Raw genomic sequence first — 26715 nt, 5'->3', positions numbered from 1 at the left:
CAACATTTGTTCTCTGACAGTTTCTGTGGGTCAGGATTCTGGGCATAGCTTACCTGGATCTTCTGCCTAGGTTATGAGGGTGTCATCAGGGTGTTGGCTGGGCTGCGTTCTTATCTGGAAGTTCAGCTGAGGGAGAATCCACTTCTAGACTAGGTTTGCTGGCAGAATTCATATCCTATAGTTGTAGGATTGAGGGGCCTATCTTCTTGTTGCCTGTTGGTAATAAGCTGCATTGAGCACCTAAAGACCGTGTGAAGTTCTTGTCATGTGGACTTTCCCAACATGCCTACTTGCTTCAGGGCAACAAAGAAAGTCTAGAGGTAGTCTGGTAGTAAGACAGAATCTTACTATATAACATGACTTAATCACTGGGGTAGCATCCCATCACCTTTGCCGCATTCTTTGAGTTAAAAGCAAGTCACAGGTTCTGCCCACATGCAAGGGGGAAGGGATTATAGAAAGATAGGAATACCAGGTGGTGGAGATCATGGAGGGTCATGCAAACTTAGAACTTTATGAAATAAGGCTTGTTTAGTCATTTATTCATCAGATATTTATTGATGTTAACATATACTTTTAGCCGTGACAGAGTAACTGGTATTTGAGTTTTCCTCTAGTCATCAACAATTAGAAAACAAGACCAAAAATATGAAGTGGAGCTGTTTTTAGCACTGAACCTTAGAAAGGGAACAAACAAGGTGAGCCCCATTTGCTTTGGAACGGTTGCCTGACGGTGGTACGGAGAGTGGAGCTCAAGCAGAGCAAAGAAGTTCAGTTGAGCTGAGGATGCACAAATTGGAGTTCTGGGCTGCTGAAGTGGTTGGAACTTGCTAGGCAGGGTATCAGAGAAGAAGGAGCCAAAGTATATATGTGTGTTCTCGCTGGGTGCTTGGCTGAGGCCTGGATTGCACATGCATAGCTGATACTCTGCAAGGTCTAGTAGAGACTGGATGTTGTAGGGTTAAGAGTGGAAAAAGATACTGAACGTCTTATGATGCTGGGAAATGTTGGATTCCAGCTCATTCAAAGTGGAGAGACATCTGGCTACATACTGGGTAGTTACCTGAGATGCCAGAAAGGCCATGATTTTGGAGTAGGATCATACATCAGAGCAGGAGTTGGCAAATGTGGCCCACTGACTGTTTTTGCATGGCCTGTGATGTAAGAGTAGTTTTTACATTTTTAAGTGGTTGGAAAAAAAATTAAAAAAAAATATTTTGTGACATGTGAAAATTGCATGAAATACAGATTTAGTGATGACCATAAATAAAGTTGCATTGAAATGCAGCCACTCATGGAAATTCATATACATATTGTCTATGACTGCTTTGCGGCTGCAACAGCCTAGTTGAGTATTTGCAATAGAGACTGTATGACCTGCACAGTGTTAAATATTTACTGTCTAATCCTTTACAGAAAGTTTGCCAATCTCTGTTGCCAGTCTGTAACCCTGGAGTAAGAGTTGCTCTGGACCTGCCTTTTTAGGATTAAGGAGAGCTGCCAGTAAATTAACTGCCAGCCAGAACAAAACTTAGCGTCTTAAAGGAAGACAGTATAATCTAGAATCCTTACAACATATTCACAGTGTCCACCATACAGTCAACAACTACTCTCGACTTGCAAATAAGCAAGAAAATATGGTCCATATCAAATAAAAAAAAATTTTACTCTCAATAGAAACTGACCTAAGAGAATCCACATCTTGGTACTACTAGAGAAAGGAATTAAAGCAACTATTATAAATTCCATAACTTAAGAGAAAACAATCACAAAATTGTAGAACTGTTTAGAAAAATATCTGAAATGAGGAATTTACTACATGGGCTTAACAGCCAACTAAAGATGGCAGAAGTAAGGTTCTTTGAACTCAAAGACAGACCCATAGAAGTTACCCAGTTTGGAGAATAGAGAGATAGAAATTGGTATAGAGGAAAAACAGAGCCTCTGGGATAATATCAGACAGTCTGCATGTAATCGGAGTTCAAGGAGAGGAGAGAGAATGGGTCGGAAGAAATATTTTTAAGAAATAATGATTACACTCCTCAATGTCAAAGCTATAATAATCAAGACTGTGTGTGGGGTGCCTACAGAATAGGAGAAAATATTTGCAAATCATATACTATCTAATAACAGTTTAATATACAGATTATGGAAATAACTTGATAATAAGAAATCCAATTAAAAATTAAAGGATTCAAATAGATATTTCTGTAAAGAAGTTCTATAAATGGCCAGTAAACACATGAAAAGATGTTCAGCATAACTAGTTTTTAGGGAAAAGCAAAAAAAAAACAACCATACAATGAGTTACTCCTTCACACCCTCTAGATTGGTTATCATCAAAAAGATGATGCACAAGGCTGGATGTGGTGGCTCATGCCTGTAATCCCAGCACTTTGTGGGGATGAGGCAGTTGTATCACTTGAGCTCAGGATTTCGAGACCAGTGTGGTCAACATAACGAGAGCTCATCTGTACTAAAATAATTTTTTTAAAAATAGCCTGGTGTGGTGGCATGTGCCTGTAGTCCCAGCTATTTGGAAGGCTGAGGTGTGAGGATCACTTGAGCCTGGGAGGAGCAGTGAGTCCTGATTGTGTGTCTGCAACCCAGCCTGGGTGACAGAGTGCAACCCTGTCTCAAAAAAAAAACCAAAAAAAAAAAAAACAGTAACACATGACGGAGAGGGTATAGGTTAATTAGACCCTTCACACGTTGCTGATGAGAATGTAAAATGGCATAGCCTTTTTGGAAAGCAGTTTGGTATGTCATCAAATGATATACTTACCATGTTACACAGCAGTTCTACTCCTAGTAATACTCCCAAGAGAACTGAATATGTAATTCTGATATGCAAAATAGGGAAATAACTTGTGTCCACACAAAAGCTTATACATGAGTGTTCATAATAGGCAAAGTGGAAATAACCCAATGTCCATCAGTTGATAAATAAAATACTGTACGTATCCTTACAATGGGGTATAATTTGGTCATGAAAGGAAGGAATTACTGATAATATGCTACAACCTTGAAAATATCATCTTAAGTGAAAGAAGACACAAAAGACTGCACATTATATAATGCATTTATATTAATTGAATAAATAACTTTATGCCAATAAATTTGACAGATGGACAAATTCAATGAAAACATAAGTCACCAAAACCGACATAAGAAATAACAGAAATGAATAGCTCTTTGTAAGTAAATTTGATTTGTAATTTTAAAAGCCTCAGAGAGTAAAACACCTTGCACAGATAGTTTCATTGGTGAAGTCTATAAAATACCTAAGAACTAGTTGGGTGCGGTGGCACATGCCTGTTGTCCCAGCTACTCAGAAGACTGAGGCGGGAGGATCGCTTGAGCCCAGGAGTTCTGGGCCATAGTGTGCTATGCCAATTGGATTTCCGCACTAAGTTCAGCATCAATATGATGACCGCCTGGGAGCAAGAGACCACCAGGTTACCTAAGGAAAGGTGAACCAGTCCAGGTCAGAAATGGAGCGGGTCACAACTCCTGTGCTGATCAGTACTGGGATTGTGCCTGTGAATAGCCACTGCACTCCAGCCTGGGCAACGTAGTGAGACCCTCTCTCTAAAAATAAAAATAAAATGAAATAAAATATTTAAGAAATAATATTACAAACTTTACAAGCTTTGTTACTCTGTACAAACTTTTTCCAGAAAAAGAGACACTTACCAACTTGTGTTAGAGGCCAGAATAACCCTGATACTGAAACCTGATGAAGACATTGAAAGAAAATTATAAGTCAGTATATTTCATGATCAGGGATGCAAGAGCCTTCAACAAAGTACTAGCAATTTGAATCTCATAATAATTAAAAAGGACAGTACACACCATGACTGAGTTGAGTTTATCCTAGGAGTACAAAATTGATTCAACATTCAAATCTCAATCCACGTAGGCCAGGTGCAGTGGCTTGCGCCCATAATCCCAGTACTTTGGGAGACTGAGCCAGGAGGATTACTTGAACCCAGAAGTTCAAGACCAGCCTGGGTGACATAGGGAGACCTCATCTCTACAAAAAAATTTAAAAAATTAGCTGAGCTTGGTGGTGTGCACCTGTGGCTCCAGCTACTCAGGAGACTGAATTGTGAGGATCGCTTGGGTCCCAGAGGTTGAGGCTGCAATAAGGTGTGATTGTGCCACTGTGCTCCAGCCTGGGTGACACAGTGAGACCCTCTCAAAATAAAAAAATCTCAATCCATGTAAATCACAGAATAAAATAGAAAAATCAATAGATACAGAAAAAGTCATTCATGGACAGATTTTAATACGTATTTGTCATCAAAACTTACAGCAAGCTTAGGAATAGAAGGGAATTTACTCAATTTGACAAAGGATAGATATGAAAAGGCTACAGTTAAAGTCATGCTACTTGATGGTTTATTGAATGTTTTACCCTAAGATCAGGAAAAAGGCAAGAATGTCTGCTCAGTTTAGGCACTTCCATAATGCATCGTATGTGTTCTTAACTTTGCTATTAAAAATTGTACAATAAAAACCGCAGGACTTATGGAGGAAAGGGTTACTTCTGGGGCAAAGGGTTAGGGGCACAACATCCACAAACTTACACTGACAAAAAAACAGGAACCTAGTAAAAACCATACCATAGTTTTACACAGGTAAAATGTATGAGAAATGCATAAATACTGCAATAAATATGGCATTTCATGTTGCAAGGCTGGAACTTTGCTTGCAGAAATGGACATGGAAGACTTGCGCCATGACAGGTGAAGTGAAAGGAGGATTTTCTGGAATCGGACAAGAAATTGTAGCACCTGATGTAGATGAGTACAGCTCATAACATGAATTGAAGTAGGTAGTCCATTTTGGAGGTGTGCACATGTGTGCATTGTATGTTTTCCTAGCTGATTGTTTTAGCTAGGTGAAATTCTCTGTTCACCTAGCATTTCTTGTGAACGGTATTTACATATGCAACCATAAAATGCACATTATACTCAACTTGTTCCCTAGTAGTTGCTTTTAAACAAATGCAAAAAACTTAGTTCACAGAACATATATGAATGTACCAACAAGCATATGAAAAGGCACTCAACATCTTTAGTCATCATGGAAATGTAAATTAAAACCACAAAGAGACATTACATTACACTCACTAGAATGACTAAAGTGAAAAAGATTGACAGTAGCAAGTTTGAGGACATGGGGTAACCAGAACTCTCATACATTGCTTGTGGGAGTGTAAAATTGTACATCATGTTGAAAAATAGTTTGGCAGTTTTTAAGTAAAGTTAGAACATATACTTACTCTGTGACCCAGCATTTCTTTTTCCAGCTGTATACCCAAGAAAGGTGAAGACGTGTCTATAAAAGACTTGTGTATTAATGTTCATAGCAGCTTTTAAAATAATAGCCAGTATCTGGAAACAATCCCAGTGTCTATTAACAAGTTTTTAGATAAACAGATTGTGGTGTATTCATTAAATGGCATGCTACTCAGCAACAAAAAGGAATTAATTACTGATATGTGCAGTAACAGGAATGAATCTCAAAAATATGTTAAGTGAAAGATACTAAGTTACACAATACTGCAATTCTGTTTCTATGAGATTTTATTACAGGCAAAACTAATCTGGTGTTATGTCATTATCAGTGATTTCTTGGGAAGGGAATGAGGGAACTGACTGCAAAGGGCACAGAGGAACTTTTGTGGGTGATGGTAATGCTGTATACTTGGGCTGACAGTTACTCATTGTCAAAACTCATTTAATTTTACTCTTGATTTCTGCATTTCACTCTATGTGAATCATAAATTTTTTTATTAATAAAGTTTATTGAGAGAGATGAGGAATGGTATCTTTAATCACTTTCTAATTCCTGCTTTCCATCAGTGTTTCATAGTCACTCAGGAGCTTCTTTCTGTATCTTTTCATTTCATTCTTTTTATGAAAACTCCATGACAGGGATAATTGAATGTTGTTTATGAATACAGTAACCGGAGTAGGCTATAACTAAATGCTATTTTTTTTGCCATTTTTAGTTCCGCTTAAATTTATTAAAGGACATATAGGTTAATAACTTTGTAAAATAATGTTTGAATATAATGGTTATCTTAAATATTTAAGTCTTTGTAGGAAGTGATATTGTACAGTGGTTAAAATGTAGGACTTGAGTCAAATTAGCCTTAAATCCTAGCCCCATGACTATCAAGCTGAATGACACTTGTGACTTTAGACATTCCATAAGCTTTAATTTTTTTATCTGTAAAATAGCAGTAATAATAATGTTTACCTCAAGTGTTGTGAGGATTAAATAAGATAATCCATATAAAAAGTTTTAATACAGTGTCACAGTAAGTGTTCAGTAACTGTTAGCTGTTATTATCTTTTTTTCAGTGAAAAGTGCATCAGTCGTCTCATTTACATAACTCCCTATATGTCCAGTGATCATTGTTTTAGCTGCCTAAAAGAATCAGTGAAGTTATAGAATGTAAAGTTAGCTATTTGACTTTAAAATCTAGTTTTTAACAGCTTTATTGAGGTCTAATTGACTTACAGTAAGCTTAATCTAGTCAAAGTGAATAAGTTTATGCCACAATTTATATGTTCATTTACCTGTTGATATTTAGATTTGTTTTCTGTTTGGGGCTGTTACAAATAAAACTATTGTGAACATTCACGTAGCAAGTCCTTATATGGACGTAATACCTTTTTTTTTTTTTTTTTTTGACGTAATACTTTCATTTCTCTTAGGTAAATGCCTAGTTGTGGAATGGCTGGGTCAGATGGTAGGTGTCTGTTTACTCTTCTTAAGAAACTACCAGACTTTTCCAAAGTGGTTATACTATTTTACATTTCTGTTAGTAGTGTGTGAGGGCTCCATTCCACATCTTTGCCAATACTTGGTATGGTCAGTTGAAAAGCTATTTTTCAGATTATTACCCTTTGATGCCTTTTTTCATGTTGTTATAAAACACATAAGAATTATTTGGGAAAAGTACAAAATGGGCCAAATAGCTTAAGATTTTTAAGTTAAATTTTAAAATATTTTGGGTTATTTCAGTGCTAAGAGATAGTTTACTAGAAATATTGAAAAACTGGGGGATATAGTTCTCTTTTAAGAGGTTAATTTTGTAATGTGTGTGTCCTGTTTTATATGTATATTTTTTCCTTTGATAGAGTTTTCCAGAAAAAGACCTTCTGCACTGTCCATCTAAGGATGCAATTGAAGCTCATTTTATGTCATGTATGAAAGAAGCTGATGCTTTAAAACATAAAAGTCAAGTAATCAATGAAATGCAGAAAAAAGATCACAAGCAACTCTGGATGGGATTGCAAAATGGTAAGTATAATAGTGTTTAATTTTAGAATACCACTTTATAAAATATGATACAGCCATAACTCTGTGGGTAATTGATATATTTTAGAATTGGTGGTACAAGTTTAAATTGTAGCCTCTGTGCCCAGATTTGCACAGAAACTACTTTTAGTCATCCCTTACATTCTGCTCTTTTGGTGTCCCTCTGTTCATGGATTCTCTAGCATTAGACTGATTGCTTAGCCCCTAACATATGGCATATGTCATATAAACTTGGGTTTAGCTTCTGAAGGAAATGCCATTACTCTAAGGATGTGGTCTTTGTTCCTTAGGCATTACCCTTCTGTGGTCACAATGGAAAATTCTGGGTATGTACAAAGATGAGATCTCCACTTGTGTGGGGATTGAACTCCAACCTCTGCTTTCTCAGGACAGTAGACTTGCTTTGTGCTTCAATTCCCCTTCTCCTTGCTGTGGTTTGGAAAATACTCCCAAGGAAAAAGCTAAGTGGAATGTGGTGCTCATCTTTGTATCCCTCATGTTTTGGAGAATGCAAATAACTCTGTGGTCTTGCCTGCATTGATCACCTTCTAGTGCCTTCAAACAGTTGTTTTATGTACAGATAGTCCTCCCTTTACATGGTTCCAGTATGCATGAATTTCAGTTATCATGGTTTAGTTAAGTAACACCAGGTCCCCACCTGTATGGTTCAAATTTCAATTACCATGGTATATTAACTGCAGATAATTACATAAAATGCAAACTTTATTGCTAGTTTAGTCCAGGAATCATTACGTAACAACAGATGAGGTTATGATTGGTGATAAATTATGTCACTTCTTTCCATGTCTGTCAGTGATTGGCCTCTCTATGTCTGTTATTCATTTTACCCACAGATAGCAAAGCACATAGTCGTGTTGCCTCCTTGTCTCCAGCAATAAGCCCATGTAACATTTTATAAAAATGGATAATTGAAAAAGGGAATTGGCCAAGAGAGATGTAAATCCAACAAAGAAACAAACTGATAATGTTGGGAATGAATTTTGAATAGAAAGAAATGGAGTTATGGAAGCGATAGCTGACTTTGGAAATGTTGACATGGCTGCCCTTCAAGAGACTAGATTATGCAGCCAGAGGAACTTACTGAGGAACTTATATGCAGTAAAGGTGAACTTATTGACATAAATAAGGAAAGTAGTTGTGACAAAAGGATGAAGATGTCCCAAAGGAAGTGATGCTATAAAAAACTTCATATTAAAGGAACTCTCAGATATTTTATGACATTGAAATACAAATAATAAAATGTTAGAAGTTGATTAAAATGTAGAAAAAATGACTTCAATTCACCAAGGCATGGGAAAGATACTTGCCCATAAGTTATATGTTGAGAAAGCAAGCACTCTTCAAACTAGTTCTTAAGTTTTTACAAAGAAATAAAACACTTTTGGCTGGGTGTGGTGGCTCATTCCTGTAATCCCAGCATTCTTTAGGAGGCCCAACTGGGAGGATTGCTTGAGGCTAGGAGTTGGAGACCAGCCTGGGCAACATAGCAAGACCTCATCACTACAAAAAAATCTAAAAATTAGCCAGGGCATGGTGGCATGTGCCCACAGTCCTAGGCAGGCTGAGGCAGGAGGATTGCTTGAGCCCAAGTAGTTCAAGGTTACAGTGAGCCATGATCATGCCACCACACTCCACCCTGAGTGACAGAGTGAGACCTTGTCTCTAAAAAAAAAACAATTAAATAAAATTTAAAAATAAAACACTTCAGTTCTCAGTGTTTCTAATGTGTTAAATTATAATGTACTAAATATTAGGATTTCTTTTAACTTGTTATTTTTTAGTATACATTTATTGTGGTGTTTTGTTTTGTTGTGTTGAGATGAAGTTTCTCTCTGTCACCCAGGCTGGAATGCAGTGGCACAATCTCAGCTCACTGCATCCTCTGCCTCCCAGGTTCAAGCGATTATCATGTCTCAGCCTTCTGAGTAGCTGGGATTACAAGCATGTGCCAACATGCACAGCTAATTTTGTATTTTTAGTAGAAGCAGGGTTTTGCCATGTTGGCCAGGCTGGTCTCGAATTCCTGGCCTCAAGTGATCTGCCCGCCTTGGCCTCCCAAAGTGCTGGGATTATAGGCATGAGCTTCCGTGCTCAGCCTGTAGTGTATATTTATAACCAACAGTAAGAGTTTTTAATGTTTTGACAAAATTTTTTTAAAGATTGTGGAACAAACGTAATTGTCCCCATTAGTTATTAAGATCACTTTGCTTAGTTTCAACTTGCATGATTACTTCTCCAGTCCCATCCTATGATGCAGAGTGAGGGCATGTCCTGTAATTCCTCTGTCCTCAACAGTGTTTTTGGCCAGAGAGTTAGTCCAGTAGATGTTCTTTCATGGCAATGACTAGAATAAAACAGAAGAAAACCTTCACCTGCCATAGTTTTTAAAAACTGTGGTCTAGTTTTAACTTTTGGACTATGCTATTACCACATCAAATGGGTGTTTGTAGGTATTTAGTATTCGTTAAACTTTCCTTTTACAAAATTTAGGGCATTTCTGTGGTATCAAGAGCAAGTAAGGCATGTATTTTATGACAGTGTATATACTGTAAATTACATTTTTTCATTTCTCATTTCTTTGTTTTAAAATTTTTAGATTTGACCTAGGTTACATGGAGTCACTCCTTAGTTTCATATTTATACATCTGGCATTTCTCAACTAGATTATAAGCTTTGCAAAGTTAAGCACTAGGCCTCTTACCACATTTTTATTACTGAGTTCACAAATTCTTATTAAATGATTAAAATAATTTACACCTCCTTAAGCAGGTGTACTGCCTTATTTCTTGCTGGTGATTTGAAGATTAAATGATATTTTAGGAGACTTGTAAATAAGAAGATAGCCTAAATAGAAAAAGATGAGGATCGTTTAAAGAGAGAAGGATTTGCGTTAACTTCACAATTGAAGTTAATAATTTAATTAGATAGTTAAGTAGGTGTTCTTAAAGTCTATTGTGAATGGCTGAGTCTGTTAAAAAGAACTCAGTGGTTCAGCAGAGGATTCTAAAACTGATGTAAATGTTTTATTTGGGGCATTGGAAGATTGGGTATGGAGGATAATGATTAAGCGTTAGAAGAACAACAAAGGCCTGGTTTTTAGTTTCAGATCTTATTAGTCCTTAGGTCAAGTCAACTGCTTTGAGCTTCAGTTTCTTAATCTATAAAACAAGAGAATATCTGTTAAGTTTGCTTCATTGATATCTGTAGAGGCCTTATGAAACACTAATACAGTTTATATGAAAGTATTTGAAAGGGAGTAAAGCAGTCTTGATGAAAAGAGTTAGTGAGAAGTCACTTTTAGATTCCAGGAGAGGGCTGGCAAATACGATCATGGACCAGCCATCTGTTTTTGTAAATAAAGATTTACTGGAACCCAGCCACACTCATTCGCTTATGTATTGTCGTTGGCTACTTTTGGTAGCAGAGTTAAATCATTATGAGGAGACTATGTGGCCCAGAAGCCTAACATATTTATTATCTGGCCTTTTAAGAAAGTGCTTGTCAGCCCATAAAAGGTTGGTTAACCAAGCTACAGCTCATGTTTATCTTTTTTTTTTTTTTTTTTTTTTTTTTTTTTTTTTTTGAGACGGAGTCTCGCTCTGTCGCCCAGGCTGGAGTGCAGTGGCGCAATCTCGGCTCACTGCAAGCTCCGCCTCCCGGGTTCACGCCATTCTCCTGCCTCAGCCTCTCGAGTAGCTGGGACTACAGGCGCCCGCCACCACGCCCGGCTAATTTTTTTTTTGTATTTTTAGTAGAGGCGGGGTTTCACCGTGGTCTCGATCTCCTGACCTCGTGATCCGCCCGCCTCGGCCTCCCAAAGTGCTGGGATTACAAGCGTGAGCCACCGCGCCCGGCCTCAGCTCATGTTTATCTTTGACCTGATGTCTGACTTAAAATGTTACACATTCAGAACTGGGTATAACATAATGTAGCTGACTTAGTCTAATAACTGCATTTATTACAATTTTTTTAGGCATAAAATTACTTTTTTTCTATTTCTACCTTGGCTCATATTGTTTCTTGAGTATGTGACTGTTGTAAAGTTTTCTTTATTAAATTTTATTAAATTAATTTTAAAGCGACATTTGATTAAATCCAGCTTAATAATGTTTGGTTAAAATATACTTTATTCCATTTTATTTTTGGTTATAAATTATTTTTGCAGCTATTATGTTTGGTTTTATTTGTGATGATTATGATTAAGCTTACACTACTATAATTGAGCTAACATACCCCTCCTAAGACTGAGTAGTCTTGTGAGAGATCTCCACAGCAAAGTCTAATGAGAGGTATGCTGTGGATACTGAAGTCCTTGGTACTTTATTTTCTGTTTATTCAGAATGAGAATATTCATTTCGGAAATCTTTAGCTTGGTAAATGTTGCTTGTAGAAAATATATTTTGGAGTAAAATGCTGAATGTTAATTAACGTAAATGGGCAAAAGGTGGATGTTTTCTATTCTGATTCTTTTATCAGGAATACTTTTTTCCCTTTAACTTCTACTGATGTTTTAATGCTCATCTCAGTTGTCACTTTCTATAAGAAGCTTTCCTTCTTTTATTGTTTTAGTCAACAGATATTTATTGAGCACCTAACGTATATCTGACATGCTAGGGGCTAGTGATCATCCAGCACTGATGGGACAAACATGGCTCCTGTCTTCACAGAGCTTTATAGAAAAGTGGAGGCAGAACTGTTAATGCTTTCAGCTTTCATGACCTTTTGTCCATTTAGGCATTTTTTTCTCTTGTATTTTATCACATTCTGGTATATTATATGGTTTATGTATTTTGCTGGCATATCAATTAGCCTGGTTGGGGTACATCTTTCATTTTTGTATCCCCAGCACCTAGTGTGGTCTTTGGCAGAGAGTAGAGAAACTAAATATTAACTGCATGACTTCTTTATTTTATTCCTTTCTAATACTAACAGGAAATAATATTAACCATTTTTCATAAATAGTTTCCTATTAAAATAAAGGAAGTGTCTTGTTTGAATTTATTTATGGAATTGGATTTTATGTAGAGTTTTTTCTTCCAAAAGAAGTTTTTATTAATTTGTGAAGTCAGAAATATTAAACCTTTCTGTTAGTGCAGTTGTAAATTTCTCAATATTGTGACATAACAGATGGCACATTTATTTCATTTAGAACTGCACCTGTAGATTATAACAGCTAAACAACAATTTAAACAATTTTTGAATACTTTCAAATGCTAATTTTAATTTCTCATAACTGTGAAAGAGAAATAAGAAAAGCTTATGAAACCAAGAAAACTCATTTAGGACATACTGTGCCTTTCAGTGTTTTTTTTATGAGTTTTCATTTTATATATAAAAATATTTAACCTCTCTGAAATAGTTAATGGCCACAAGAAATAAAAGAAAGTAGCATTTTTATTTATGAGCAGTTGTTACTACAAGTGCAGGCTATTTATTTAATATCAAGTTGTTTTTCTTATAAGCTAGTGATTTGACGAAATGTATAAAAAATGTTTTTACCATGACTTAGTTTCTTGCTTTTCGGAGTATACAATCTAAAAAAGGCGGGGAGGGTTGGCATTAGATACATTCTGTAGACTTGCAAATAAAGGCAAGGTTTAACTGCTAATATGTTAAAAGTGTACAGTGTTTCTAAAATGTGGTTAGGCTTTTTCAACTAACTAATATTTTAGAGACATTATTTGATAGTGTGCCATTTTAACTTAAAACTGGTTTCTAAGAGGAGATGGTGATTAGCTAATGGTAATTTTATAACAAGTCACAACATTTGGAAAATACTTTTGTTTGGTAGGTAACATAAAAGTTAAATGCAGCGGTTCCAGCTCTTTGGAGGTTTGTGTGATATAGACAGGTGGGTTGTCATTGCATTGCCTTGTTTTTACTACTTCTGCTTATAGTAGAATAAGTATCGGACTGAGAAACTATTGTTTTGAGATGGAGCACCAGACCTGATGTATTTATTTATTGCAATGTCTCTTATCAGTTGTATGATCATAGCAGGTCACTTTTCTCTCTAAGCTGGACTTTTCTTTCTTTTCTTTTCTACCCCTTCCCCAATTCCCCTCCCTTCCCCTAGGCAATGTCTGTAAAGCTGGAGTTTTATTACAAATACGAAGGTGATAATACCTCCTAAGACTCAAATTCAAGGATTGTAAAGCAATAATCACATACACCTTAATTCTGATGATAGATGTTTTCAGTTCATTTCAAAAGGACTTCCTGGATAAATAAATTTTATTGTTCTCCCATCCCCCTCCTTCTCGGTCTTCTTTTTAAGCAGGACTTACTGGGTAGAAGGAAATAGATAACTTTCCAGAAATAACTGTGGTAACATAGAAAAACTGCTAAAACAGAAACAAGAGTTTTTAGACTTAATGCAGCTACTACCTGTCTGTGTATTTTAATTTCTATGATTTTTGTTACAGTGTCAGGTTCTGTTCTAGTTGTAGGTGGTATAAAAGTAGATTCCTAAGTAGAACTGTAGGAGACATAACTACTCTTCTTGAAACTTTTTTCTCATTGAAAGATTGATATTGGATAAGCTTCCTTTTTTACAGTCTTTAGCAAAATTCAGATTTTTATCAGTCTTTGGAACACTGAGATTACATTGTATAAATAAGAGCAAAGAAAATAGTAGAATGAATCTATATTGGTCACTCAGTCTCATCTGTTACCAGTATATGGCCAGTCTTGTTTCATCTATTATTTTTCATTCCTTGTCTGTATTTTTGGAAATTTTTCTTTCTTCCATTGCCACAAGTATTTCTCACAGATTTTATACTCTCATGTTTAATCAAGTCTTGGAAACAACATTCATTGTCTTTGATCTTCATGGCTGCAAATTCAGTCTTCATTATAGGAGAATCATGCCCAGACCGTAGTAGTGTGGATTAGCTAGCCAATATTAAGAACCTATACTATGTGCCAGCCTCTGTGCTAAGCACAGGGGACCCTGGGTAAATATGACAGGCATGATCCCTTCCCTCTGAGTGTGTAGGGTAGCAAAGGAGCCAGGCATTAAACAGGTCGCTTTTATGTAATTGTTACATTTATAACTGGAGTTGTAGAGGAAGGAGGAAGGGCTAGAGAGATTGGTGTGGTTGTGATGAAAGTTGTTTCAGGCTGAAGAAATGATCTGGGCTGGGCTCAGAAGCAAAGAGCCTACTGAGTTCTGAGAACTGACTAGAATGTGGTGATCAAGACTGAGAGTGGTAAGGGGGTCAAACTGGAAGTCAGGCAGAGACCCTGCCTGTTCAGGGCTTTATAGGCCATTTTAACAATATTGAACTTAATCCTTGGCAGCAGGAACAGAGAGTGGGATGGTAGGAGACCAGTGAAACATTTTAAGCAGACCTATAACAGAATCAAATTTCCCTTTTTAAGACATCCCTTTGGCTGCAGTATGGTTAATGAATTAGAAAGAAGCAAATGGGAATTGAAAAGGACCGAGTGGGAGTCTATACCAGTGGTGATATGTGTTATGTGTCCTATGATGATGAGTGCCATGAGAGAAAAAGCAAAGGAAGATGAGAAAGGACTTTGTTGGGAAAGGGCGTTGTTATTTTAAATAGGATGGTCAGGGAAGTCCTCACTGATTGGATGACATTAAATGAAGACCTGAAGCAGTTTAGGAGATCATGCATATTTATATGGGATTAAAAACTTCCTAGGCAGAGGGAACAGCAAGAGCAAAGACTAAAGTGGGAATATTCTAGGCACTTCCAGAGAACTAATCCTGTGCATAGCTTTTAAAGGTGTAGATAAACACAGGTTTTTCTTCAAGGATACCCTTCTCTATTTCCCACCACTTTTTTTTTTTTTTTTTTTAAAGCATTCTGTGTAGCAAAAATGGCACTTGTCTATATCTAGTTCTTGTGGGACACAAAGCATTTTTTTGGCAGTTGGTTTTATGCTGTTTGCCATTAGCAATTAGCATGTCTTGGATAAACCTCATTGGCTATGATATTGCCAGTACACAAAGCTTCGTTTATACTATTTTGAAAGCAGTAAAGTGCTGAGAATATTGACCAATTAGAATTGGACCTGTTTACATTAAGGTGATCAGGGAAGACGTCTGATTATTTTCACAGTCTAGTGGCTAGAGAGTCGTAGAGGAAGGTGCCTGCAATTCAGTGTCTGATGAGGGCCCTCTTCCTGATTCATAGCTATCTTCTCTTTGTGTCCTCACAGAGTAAAATAGAGCTTTCTCTGGGGTCTCTTTTCTAAGGACAGTAATTCCATTTATGAGGACTCTGCCCTTATGACCTAATCAGCTCCCAAATGCCCCACCACCTTATCTATTATGTTGGAGGTTAGGATTTCAACATGAATTATAGGGGAATGTAAACATTCAGTCCACAATAGGTATGTTTTGAGAAGTCAAAAGAAGATAAGCATGTCTTAGGTATAGTGACGGAGGAGGAAGTGTGGCCCAAGATGAGTTTGGAGAGATGAGAAAGAACCAAATTATCTAAGGCATTGTAGGCCAAGGAAAACAATTTGGATTTTAAGCCATTGGAGGACTTTTAAGCAGGGGAGTGATGAGATGTAGAATATGATATAAGAGCTGTTCAATGTAGAATGGAATAGGAGTCAAGAATGAAAGTGGCTGTAGTAATAGTCTTAGGTATAAGAATATGGTGATATTTAGGGTGATGATGGGAGAGATGGAGAAAAGTCAGTAAATTTGGGGCTTATTTTAGAGGTAGATTGGTAGAGCCTGTTGTTAGGCTGGATGTAGAGGATGGGTTAAAAACAAGGAAAGAATTATTCCTGGGTTATGATTTGGGCAGCTGCATGGAGAGTGGTGCTTTATACTGAGATATGAAATATTAGATAATGAGATGGGAAGTAAAGCCTATTTGAGAGGCCATCTTGGGGGCTAAAAGTTTGAGATGTCTAATGAGGCATTCATGTAGAGATACACTGAATTAGATTTTGCTAAAATTAAATATTGTCAGTGTGGGACAGCAGATGGAGAATGCATAATAGACTAGAATCTAATGCTGCAGCTTCTAGTTTCATACTGTGTTTACTTTTTGAATTAGTATGGGAATTTTAGCTTCAAGAATATGGCAGTGAATGTGTCACAGTCATACAAAGCAATGAAATATGGAGCCACCTCATTTATGTTTGCTTTTTTTGTGCATACAGTTGAGCTAATTAGGTCATTTTTGTTATTATTTGCCTGTAGTACATTTTGCAGGAAGGTGAATAATTCCAACCTGAAACTCTGTGTGTGGCATTTAAGAATCTACAACTTCATGAAAAAATTGCTTAAAGCAAATTTGTAACCTGCGTGAGCATTCAATTAAGTTTTACTATGGAACAAACAAGCATTTTACTATATATATTATATATTTTAAATCAATCTCTTGGTGTTCTTTCTGTAATTAAAAATGAGGGTGAGATTTTTAGAGTTCATGCATTTGCATTTTAATATAAAGCAGTAAAAAATTTGCTAAGCTTCTGGAGAAAGATTGCTCCTGAAATCACATGATTTAAATGAATAAATTAATTTTGTAATAATTTGGATTATAGCCTCCTACAGTGTTTTGGGTAGACTTGGCAGTGAGTATCATGGATAATAAAACTTGGTGAAACATTTAGCATTTATTTCACAATACAATACAGATTATACTAACATTGTTGGAAAGAGTCCATTAATAACAGTGGATTGTCATGTATCCTTCATCATTGATAAAGAATACATTTTTGCATATGAAATTCAGTTGATAAATGTATAAGTCTGTATGGCTAGGTCAGTACTTCAGTTTATACTCTGATTAGTCATCGAAAATATTTTTAGTGACACTTTATAAGAATACAAAGGCTTAATTTTATGTACTTTTCAAATAAAATTGCAAATCATCTAGAATAAAATGACTATCATATCTTTTATTTTATATTTGGTCCGCTTTAATGAATTTTAAAAAATATATGCCTTCTAAGATACTGTCCTTTTTTTAATATATAAGTTAAGTTTAGGAAGGTCCAAAAAACTTTTCCTTATGAATGTTGATACACTGTATAGAGGAAATTCAGACAGATATCTCTCTGATCAATGATTCTCACTCTTGGAGTCATGACCTATCATTACTGTTTGAATTTACAGCATGATTCCTCTTAAAAAAAAAAAATATACACCCACATACATACATACACACTAGTATTTATAGATAAACTTATTTTTCAAGTGACTTTTTTTGTTTTGAAGCTGCTGCTTTTTGTTTGTTTGTTTGAGACAGAGTCTCGCTCTGTTGCCAGGCTAGAGTGCAGTGGCATGATCTCCACTCACTGCAACCTCCACCTCCCAGATTCAAGGGATTCTCCTGCCTCAGCCTCCTGAGTGGCTGGGTCTGCAGATGCATGCCACTACGCCTGGCTAATTTTTGTATTTTACTAGAGATGGGGTTTCACCATGTTGGCCAGGATGGTCTTAATCTCCTGACCTCGCGATCCACCTGTCTCAGCCTCCCAAAGTGTTGGGATTACAGGCGTGAGCCACCATGCCTGGCCCCCGCCCCCCCGCCCCGCCTTTTTTTTTTTTCTTTTTAAAGAGAAGTCTCATCATGTTGCCCAGGCTGGTCTCAAACTCCTGGAGTCAAGTGATCCTTCCATCTCAGCCTCCCAAAGTGCTGGGATTATAGGCAAGAGCCACTGCGCCAGGCCTGTTTTGAAACCTTTTAAGAACTTTATGATTTTCTTTAAGAGAATGGAAAACTTTTATTTTATTTTACTTTAAGTTCTGGGATACATGTGCAGAAGGTGCAGGTTTGTTACATAGGTATACATGTGCCATGGTGGTTTACTGCACCTATCAACCCGTCATCTATGTTTTAAGCCTTGCATACATTAGGTATTTGTCCTAATGTTCCCCCTCTGCTTGCCCCCAACCCACCGACAGGCCCCAGTGTGTGATGTTCCCCTCCCTGTATCCCATGTGTTCTTATTGTTCAGCTCCCACTAATGAGTGAGAACATGTGGTGTTTGATTTTCTGTTCCTGTGTTAGTTTGCTGAGGATAATGGCTTCTAGCTTCATTGATGTCTCTGCAAAGGATACAAAATCATTCTTTTTTATGGCTGCATAGTATTCCATGGTATATATGTGCCACATTTTCTCTATCCAGTCTAACATTGATGGGCATTTGGGTTGGTTCCAAGTCTTTGCTATTGTAAATAGTGCCGCAGTAAACATACATTTGCATGTGTCTTTATAGTAGAATGATTTATAATCCTTTGGGAATATACTCAGTAATGGGATTGCTGGGTCAAATGGTATTTCTGGCTGTAGATCCTTGAGGAATTGCCACACTGTGTTCCACAATGGTTGAACTAATTTACACTCGCACAAACAGTGTAAAAGTGTTCCTATTTCTCCACAACCTTGCCAGCATCTGTTGTTTCCTGACTTTTTAACAATCCCCATTCTAACAGGTGTAAGATAGTATCTCATTGTGGTTTTGATTTGCATTTCTCTAATGATCAGTGATGATGAGCTTTTTTTCATATGTTTGTTGGGCGCATAAATGTCTTCTTTTGAGAAGTACCTGCTCATATCCTTCACCCACTTTTTGATGGGTTTCTTTTTTCTTGTAAATTTAAGTTCCTTGTAGATTCTAGATATTAGACCTTTGTCTGATGGGTAGATTGCAAAAATTTTCTCCCATTCTGTAGGTTGCCTCTTCACTCTGATAATAGTTTCTTTTGCTGTGCAGAAGCTCTTTAGTCACTCTGATGATAGTTTCTTTTGCTGTGCAGAAGCTCTTTAGTTTGATTAGATTCCATTTGTCAATTTTGGTTTTTGTTGCCATTGCTTTTGGTGTTTTAGTCATGAAGTCTTTTCCCATGCCTGTGTCCTGAATAGTATTACCTAGGTTTTCTTCTAGGGTTTTTATGGTTTTGGGCTTGACATTTAAGTCTTTTATCTACCTTGAGTTCATTTTTGTATAAGGTGTAAGGAATGGGTCCAGTTCCTGTTTTCTGCATATGGCTAGCCAGTTTTCCCAGAACCATTTATTAAATAGGAATCCTTTCCCCATTGCTTGTTTTTGTCTGGTTTGTCGAAGATCAGATGGTTGTAGATGTGTGGTGTTATTTCTGAGGTCTCTGTTCTGTTCCATTGTTCTATATATCTGTTTTGGTACCAGTACCATGCTGTTTTGGTTACTATGGCCTTGTAATATAGTTTGAAGTCAGGTAGCGTGATGCCTCCAGCTTTGTTCTTTTTGCTTAGGATTGTCTTGGCTATACAGGCTCTTTTTTGGTTCCATATGAAATTTAAAGTAGTTTTTTTGTAATTCTGCAAAGAAAGTCAATGGTAGCTTGATGGGAATAGCATTGAATCTGTAAATTACTTTGGGCAGTATGGCCATTTTCATGATACTGATTCTTCCTATCCATGAGCATGGAATGTTTTTCCATTTGTTTGTGTCCTCTCTTATTTCCTTGAGCAGTGGTTTGTAGTTCTTGAAGAGGTCCTTCACGTCACTTGTAAGTTGGATTCCTAGGTATTTCATTGTCTTTGTAGCAGTTGTGAATGGGAGTTCACTCATGATTTGGCTCTCTGCTTCTCTCCTGTTGGTGTATAGGAATGCTTGTGATTTTTGCAAATAGATTTTGTATGCTGAGACTTTGCTGAAGTTACTTAACAGCTTAAGGAGTTTTTGCGCGGAGGCGATGGGGTTTTCTAAATATACAATCATGTCATCTGTAAACAGAGACAATTTGACTTCCTATTTGAATACCCTTTATTTTTTCTCTTGCCTGATTGCCCTGGCCAGAACTTCGAATACTATGTTGAATAGGAGTGGTAAGAGAGGGCATCCTTGTCTTGTGGCAGTTTTCAAAGGGAATGCTTCCAGCTTTTGCCCATTCAGTATGATATTGACTATGGGTTTGTCATAAATAGCTCTTACTATTTTGAGATATGTTCCATCAATACCTAGCTTATTGAGAGTTTTTAGCATGAAGCGATGTCGAATCTTACTAAAGGCCTTTTCTGCATCTATTGAGAGAATCGTGGTTTTTGTCATTGGTTCTGTTTATGTGATGGATTACGTTTATTGATTTGCGTGTGTTGAATCAGCCTTGCATCCCAGGGATGAAGCCGACATGATCGTGGTGGATAAGCTTTTTGATGTGCTGCTGGATTTGGTTTGCCAGTATTTTCTTGAGGATTTTCGCATTGGTGTTCATCAGGGATATTGGCCTGAAATTTTCTTTTTTTGTTGTGTTTGGTATCATAAAATGAGTTAGGGCCTCATAAAATGAGTTAGGGAGGAGTCCTTCTTTTTCTGTTGTTTGGAATAGTTTCAGAAGGAATGGTGCCAGTTCCTCTTTGTACCTATGGTAGAATTCGGCTGTGAATCCGTCTGGTCCTGGACTTTTTTGGTTGGTAGGCTATTAAATTACTGCCTCAATTTCAGAACTTGTTATTGTTCTAGTCAGGGATTCAACTTCTTCTGGTTTAGTCTTGGGAGTGTGTATGTGTCCAATAATTTATCCATTTCTTCTGGAATTTCTAGTTTATTTGCATAGAGGTGTTTATAATACTCTCTGATGGTGGTTTGTATTTTTGTGAGATCAGTGGTGATATCCCGTTTATTATTTTTTATTGTGTCTATTTGATTCTTCTCTCTTTTCTTCTTAATTAGTCTAGCTAGTGGTCTATTTTGTTAATCTTTTCAAAAAACCAGCTCCTGGATTCATTGATTTTTTTTTTTTTTTTTTTTTTGAGGGTTTTTCATGTCTCCGTCTCCTTCAATTCTGCTCTGATCTTAATTATTCTTGTCTTGTGCTAGCTTTTGAATTTGTTTGCTCTTGCTTCTCTAATTCTTTGATTGTGATGTTAGGGTGTCGATTTTAGATCTTTCCAGCTTTCTGATGTGGGCATTTAGTGCTATAAATTTCCCTCTTAACACTGCTTTAGCTGTGTCTCAGAGATTCTGGTACATTGTCTCTTTTTTTCTCATTGGTTTCAAAGCACTTCTTTATTTCTGCCTTAATTTCGTTATTTACCCAGTAGTTATTCAGGAGCAGTTTTCATGTAGTTGTACAATTTTGAGTTAGTTTCTTCATCTTGAGTTCTAATTTGATTGCACTGTGGTCTGAGAGACTGTTTATTATATTTTCCATTATTTTGCATTTGCAGAGGAGTGCCTTACTTCCAATTATGTGGTTGATTTTAGAATACGTGTGCTATGTGGTGCTGAGAAGAATGTGTATTCTGTTGATTTGGGATGGAGAGTTCTGTAGATGTCTATTAGGTCTGCTTGGTCCAGAACTGAGTTCAAGTCTGAATATCCTTGTTAATTTTATGTCTTGTTGATCTGTCTAATATTGACAGTGGGAGTTAAAATCCCCCACTATTATTGTGTGGGAGTTCAAGTCTCTTTGTAGATCTTGAAGAACTTGTTTTATGAATCTGGGTGCTCCTGTATTGGGTGCACATATATTTAGGATAGTTAGCTCTTATTGTTGCATTGATCCCTTTACCATTATGTAATGCCCTTCTTTGTCTTTTTTGATCTTTGTTGGTTTAAAGTCTGTTTTATCAGAGACTAGGATTGCAACCCCTGCTTTTTTTTTGCAGTCCATTTGCTTGGTAAATATTCCTCCATCTCTTTATTTTGAACCTATGTGTGTCTTTGCAGGTGAGATGGGTCTCCTGAATACAGCACACTGATGGGTCTTGACGCTTTATCCAATTTGCCAGTCTGTGTCTTTTAATTGGAGCATTTATCCCATTTACATTTAAGGTTAATATTGTTATGTGTGAATTTGATCCTGCCATCATGATGCTAGCTGGTTATTTTGCCCATTAGTTGATGCAGTTTTTTCGTAGTGTTGTTGGTCTTTATATTTTGGTGTTTTTTGCAGTGGCTGGTACTGGTTTTCCCTTTCCATATTTAGTGCTTCCTTCAGGAGCTCTTGTAGGGCAGGCCTGGTGATGACAAAAAAATCCCTTAGCATTTGCTTGTCTCTAAAGGATTCTATTTCTCCTTTGCTTATGAAGCTTAGTTTGGCTGGATATGAAATTCTGGGTTGAAAATTGTTTTCTTTAAGAACGTTGAATATATTGGCTCCCACTCTCTTCTGGCTTGTAGGGTTTCTGCAGAGAGATCCGCTGTTAGTCTGATGGGCTTCCCCTTGTAGGAAACCAAACCTTTCTCTCTGGCTGCCCTTAACGTTTTTTCCTTCATTTCAACCTTGGAGAATCTGATGATTATGTGTCTTGGGGTTGCTCTTCTTTAGGAGTATCTTTGTGGTGTTCTCTGTATTTCCTGAATTTGAATGTTGGCCTGTCTTGCTTGGTGGGGGAAGTTCTCCTGGATAATACCCTGAAGTGTGTTTTCCAACTCGGTTCCATTCTTCCCGTCACTTTCAGGTACACCGATCATAAGTTCGGTCTTTTCACATAGTCCCATATTTCTTGGAGGCTTCATTCGTTCCTTTTTATTCTTTTTTCTCTAATCTTATGTTCATACCTTATTTCAGTAAGTTGATCATCAATCTCTGATATCCTTTCTTCCACTTAATCAATATGGCTATTGATACTTGTATATGCTTCACAAAGTTCTTGTGCTGTGTTTTTCAGCTCCATCAGGTCATTTGTGTTCCTCTCAAAACTGGTTATCCTAGTTAGCGGTTCCTATAACCTTTTATCAAGGTTCTTAGCTTCCTTGCATTGGGTTAGAACATGCTCCTTTAGCTCAGAGGGGTTTGTTATTACCCACCGTCTGAAGCCGCCTTCTGTCAATTCATCAACCTCATTCTTCATCCAGTTTTGTGCCCTTGCTGGAGAGGAGTTGCGATCATTTGGAGAAGAGGCATTCTGGTTTTTTGAATCTTCAGCATTTTTGTGCTGGTTTTGTTTTCTTTTTCATCTTTGTGGATTTATCTACCTTTGATCTTGGAGGCTAATGACCTTTGGATGGGGTTTTTTTGTGGGGGTCCTTTATGTTGATGTTGATGTTGTTACTTTCTTTTTGTTAGGTCCCCTCTTCTGCAGGTCTGCTGCAGTTTGCTAGAAGTCCACTCCAGACCCTGTTCGCCTGGGTATCACCAGTGGAGGCTGTAGAACAGCAAAGATTGCTGCCTGCCACTTCCTCTGGAAGCTTCGTCCTGGAGGGGCACTGGCCTGATGCCAGCCGGAGCTCTCTTGTATGAGGTGTCTGTTGACCCCTGTTGGGAGGTCTTTCCCAGTCAGGAGGCACAGGGATCAGAGACCCACTTGAGGCAGCCTGTCCCTTACCAGAGCTGGTGTGCTGTGCTGGGAGAATCCCTCATCAGGATCAGCTCCTCTCTTCAGAGTTGGCAGGCAGGAATGATTCAATCCGCTGGAGCTGCACCCACAGCCGCCCCTTCCCCCAGGTGCTGTGTCCCAGGGAGATGGGGGTTTTGTCTGTAAGCCCCTGACTGGGGCCATTACTTTTCCTTCAGAGATGCCCTGCCCAATGAGGAGGAATCTAGAGAAGCACTCTGGCCACAGCCACTTTGCTGGACTGTGGTGAATTCTGCTCAGTCCAGACCTCCCAGACTCCTTAGCACCGTCAGGGGAAAACTGCCTACTAAAGCCTCAGTAATGTCAGATGCCCCTCCCCCCGCCAAGCTCGATCGTCCCAGGTTGACGTTAGACTGCTGTGCTGGCAGTGAGAATTTCAAGCCAGTGTTTCTTAGCTTGCTGGGCTCTGTAGGAGTGGGACCCACTGAATGAGACCACTTGACTTTGTGGCTTCAGCACACTTTCCAGGGGAATGAATGGTTCTGTCTCTCTGGGGTTCCAGGCGCCACTGAAGTACGAAAAAGACTCCTGCAGCTAGCTCGGTGTCTGCCCAAATGGCTGCCCAGTTTTGTGCTTGAAACCCAGGGACCTGGTGGTGTAGGCTACATGAGGGAATCTCCTGATCTGCAGATTGCAGAAACCGTGGGAAAAGCGTAGTAACCCAACTGGGTAGCACAGTACCTCACAGCTTCCCTTGGCTGGGGGAGGGAGGCTCCCCGGCTTCTTGCGCATCCTGGGTGAAGGAATGCCCCACCCTGCTTCTGGTCGCCCTCCATGGGTTGGATCCACTGCCTAATCAGTCCCAACAAGATGACCTGGGTACCTCAGTTGGAAATGCAGAAATCACCTGCCGCCTTTTGTATTGGTCTCACTGGGAGCTGCAGACCGGAATTTTTCCTATTCAGCCATCTTGTCAACTCAAGAATGGAAATCTTTTTAAGAACTTTATGATTTTCTTTAAGAGAATGGAAAACTTTAGATGTACTTACTTTTCTAATCCTTTTTTGTTTTGTCCATTAGCTGCTTATCACCTTTCTCTAGATCACTGTTTCCCAAAGTATGCCAAAGGCATTCGCGTTACTTGGGAACTGATTAGAAATGTACCTTAGACCGGCCGGGTGCAGTGGCTCATGCCTGTAATCCCAGCACTTTGGGAGGCCGAGGTGGGTGGATCACAAGGTCAGGAGTTCAAGACCAGCCTGACCAACATGGTGAAACCCCATCTCTACTAAAAATACAAAAATTAGGCATGGTGCACGCCTCTAATCCGAGCTACTCAGGAGGCTGAGGCAGGAGAATCACTTGAACCTGGGAGGCGGAGGTTGAAGTGAGTCGAGATGGTGCCACTGCACTCCAGCCTGGGTGACAGAGCGAGACTCCGTCTCAAAGAAGAATGTGCCCTAGACCAACTGAATGAGAAACTCTGGGTAAGTCCCAGCAGCCTGTTTCAGCAAGTCTTCCAGAAGGTTTTGACTCACTAAAGTTTGAGAACCACTCCTGTGGAGCAGGGTTTCCCAATCTCTGTACTGTTGACTTTTTTGGACTGGATAATTCTTTGATGTGGCTGTGAGGGTTGGGGCTGTCCTGTGCATTGTGTAATCTTTAGCAGCACTTCTGGCCTCTACAGACTAGATGCCAGTAGCACACTGCCCCCTCCCCCAGGCCCCACCTCCGGTAATAATTGTTTCATTTTTTTCAACCCAACTTCTACATCCAGCCTAACAATAGGCTGTGTCAATACTGCCTCCAAAATAAACCCCAATTTATTGACTTTTCTTCATCTCTACCGTTATCACCCTAATTACCACCATATTCTTATGAGAACCACTACTCTAGAGGGAAATGATGTGGAGTTAGTAGGCAAAACTGCTTCTCATTTAAAGTAGCAGTGACCACTTGTTGAGTGCATTTAACTCATTCCAAGTTCTGTTCTGGGTACTTTACGTGAATTGTCACTGCCATCACAACAGCTGTGCCAGATATGTTTCAAAGTTCACAGTGTGGGCTAACCCATTTATGAAGTTTCTCATCTATTCCAGCAATTCTTCCCTTGAGAACTATTATGTCCTGTTGTCATAATGACTTATTTGGCTGCATGTGTAACTATATTCTTTTTTAAACAAAGGGATTTAGCATATAAACAAAACAGTTATTTTAACCATTTACCTCTTATATGTAAGTTTAACCGTGTAAACGTCTTCTTTTTTCTTTTTTTTTGAGATGGAGTCTTTCCGAGTCTCCCAGGCTGGAGTTCAGTGGCAGGATCTCAGCTCTCTGCAACCTTCCGCCTCCCAGGCTTAAGTGATGCTCCCACTTCAGTCTCCTGAGTAGCTGGGACTACAGGTGCCCGCCACCACGTCCAGCTCATTTTTGAATTTTTGTAGAGACGACCTTTCACCACACTGCCCAGGCTGGTCTTGAACTCCTGGGCTCAAGGGAGCTGCCCACCTCAGCCTCTTAAAGCGCTGGGATTGTAGGTGTGAACTGTTGCCTGGTGAACTATGTAAACTTTTCATTGCAAAGTTAACCATAACTGTTTCTGGATGATGATTATTTACTTTTTCTGAGGTGACTACTAAATGACAAATGAATCAATAGTATGCTGTCGTTGCAGTAAGACATTCTGCTTACATTTTTTGAAATAATGTGTGGTCTGTGTATTTTCCTTTCAGCTCTAGCTCACGTGATCTATCTCTGCATATCTTAACAGCTCTTCTTTCCCACTCTTTAACTCTAATTTAAACTTACCTAGTCTCTGTTCCATTCCTTCATTACCTTTCTAGGGTATGGATGGCTAGATACACATTTTAGCTCAACAATCAATAGTTAATGCTGGTTCATGTATTACGTGTTTCCAGGTGTTACATGCTTTTAAACAAAAGCCTAGAAATCATTTGTATTGAGAATGTCAAGCCCCCACACCTGACCCCTGTGACATTTTATGTTCTCAAACTTGGCCTGTGTAGACCAGTTCTGATTAGTGGCTGTAGTGATGAATTCTGGTTGTTAGAATTCTGTATATTAATGATGTCATCTCCTGAACCAAGAAAGTCAGTGCAGTTCTATT

The 26715-nt window shown here is 38.2% G+C and overlaps 1 protein-coding gene, 1 long non-coding RNA gene and 1 pseudogene across 4 annotated transcripts in view; 1 reads left to right on the top strand and 2 right to left on the bottom strand.

Moving 5' to 3' along the window:
• ATG5 (autophagy related 5) overlaps positions 1-26715 on the top strand; it is a 139969-nt gene that overhangs the window by 39320 nt on the left and 73934 nt on the right. For 2 of the 3 annotated variants that reach the window (XM_055260320.2, XM_055260331.2), the window contains one exon: positions 7161-7323. In XM_055260320.2, the coding sequence (XP_055116295.1) occupies positions 7161-7323 (163 nt within the window). Of the gene's footprint in view, positions 1-7160; positions 7324-7631; positions 7668-26715 lie in introns of all 3 variants that reach the window. The other variant, XM_055260309.2, reaches the window with a different exon arrangement.
• LOC129471572 (uncharacterized) lies at positions 71-26619 on the bottom strand. Its single transcript, XR_008653636.2, has 3 exons — positions 26397-26619; positions 3697-3736; positions 71-240 (listed from the first exon to the last, which is right to left on the bottom strand). It is a non-coding gene; the product is annotated as an uncharacterized lncRNA (long non-coding RNA).
• On the bottom strand, positions 15190-15345 carry LOC129477450 (uncharacterized; annotated as a pseudogene).

Source organism: Symphalangus syndactylus, chromosome 2 (genome assembly GCF_028878055.3).
Source record: "Symphalangus syndactylus isolate Jambi chromosome 2, NHGRI_mSymSyn1-v2.1_pri, whole genome shotgun sequence".
In the NCBI taxonomy this organism is placed as follows: Eukaryota; Metazoa; Chordata; class Mammalia; order Primates; family Hylobatidae; genus Symphalangus; species Symphalangus syndactylus.
This window is presented reverse-complemented; position numbering and strand designations above follow the sequence as displayed.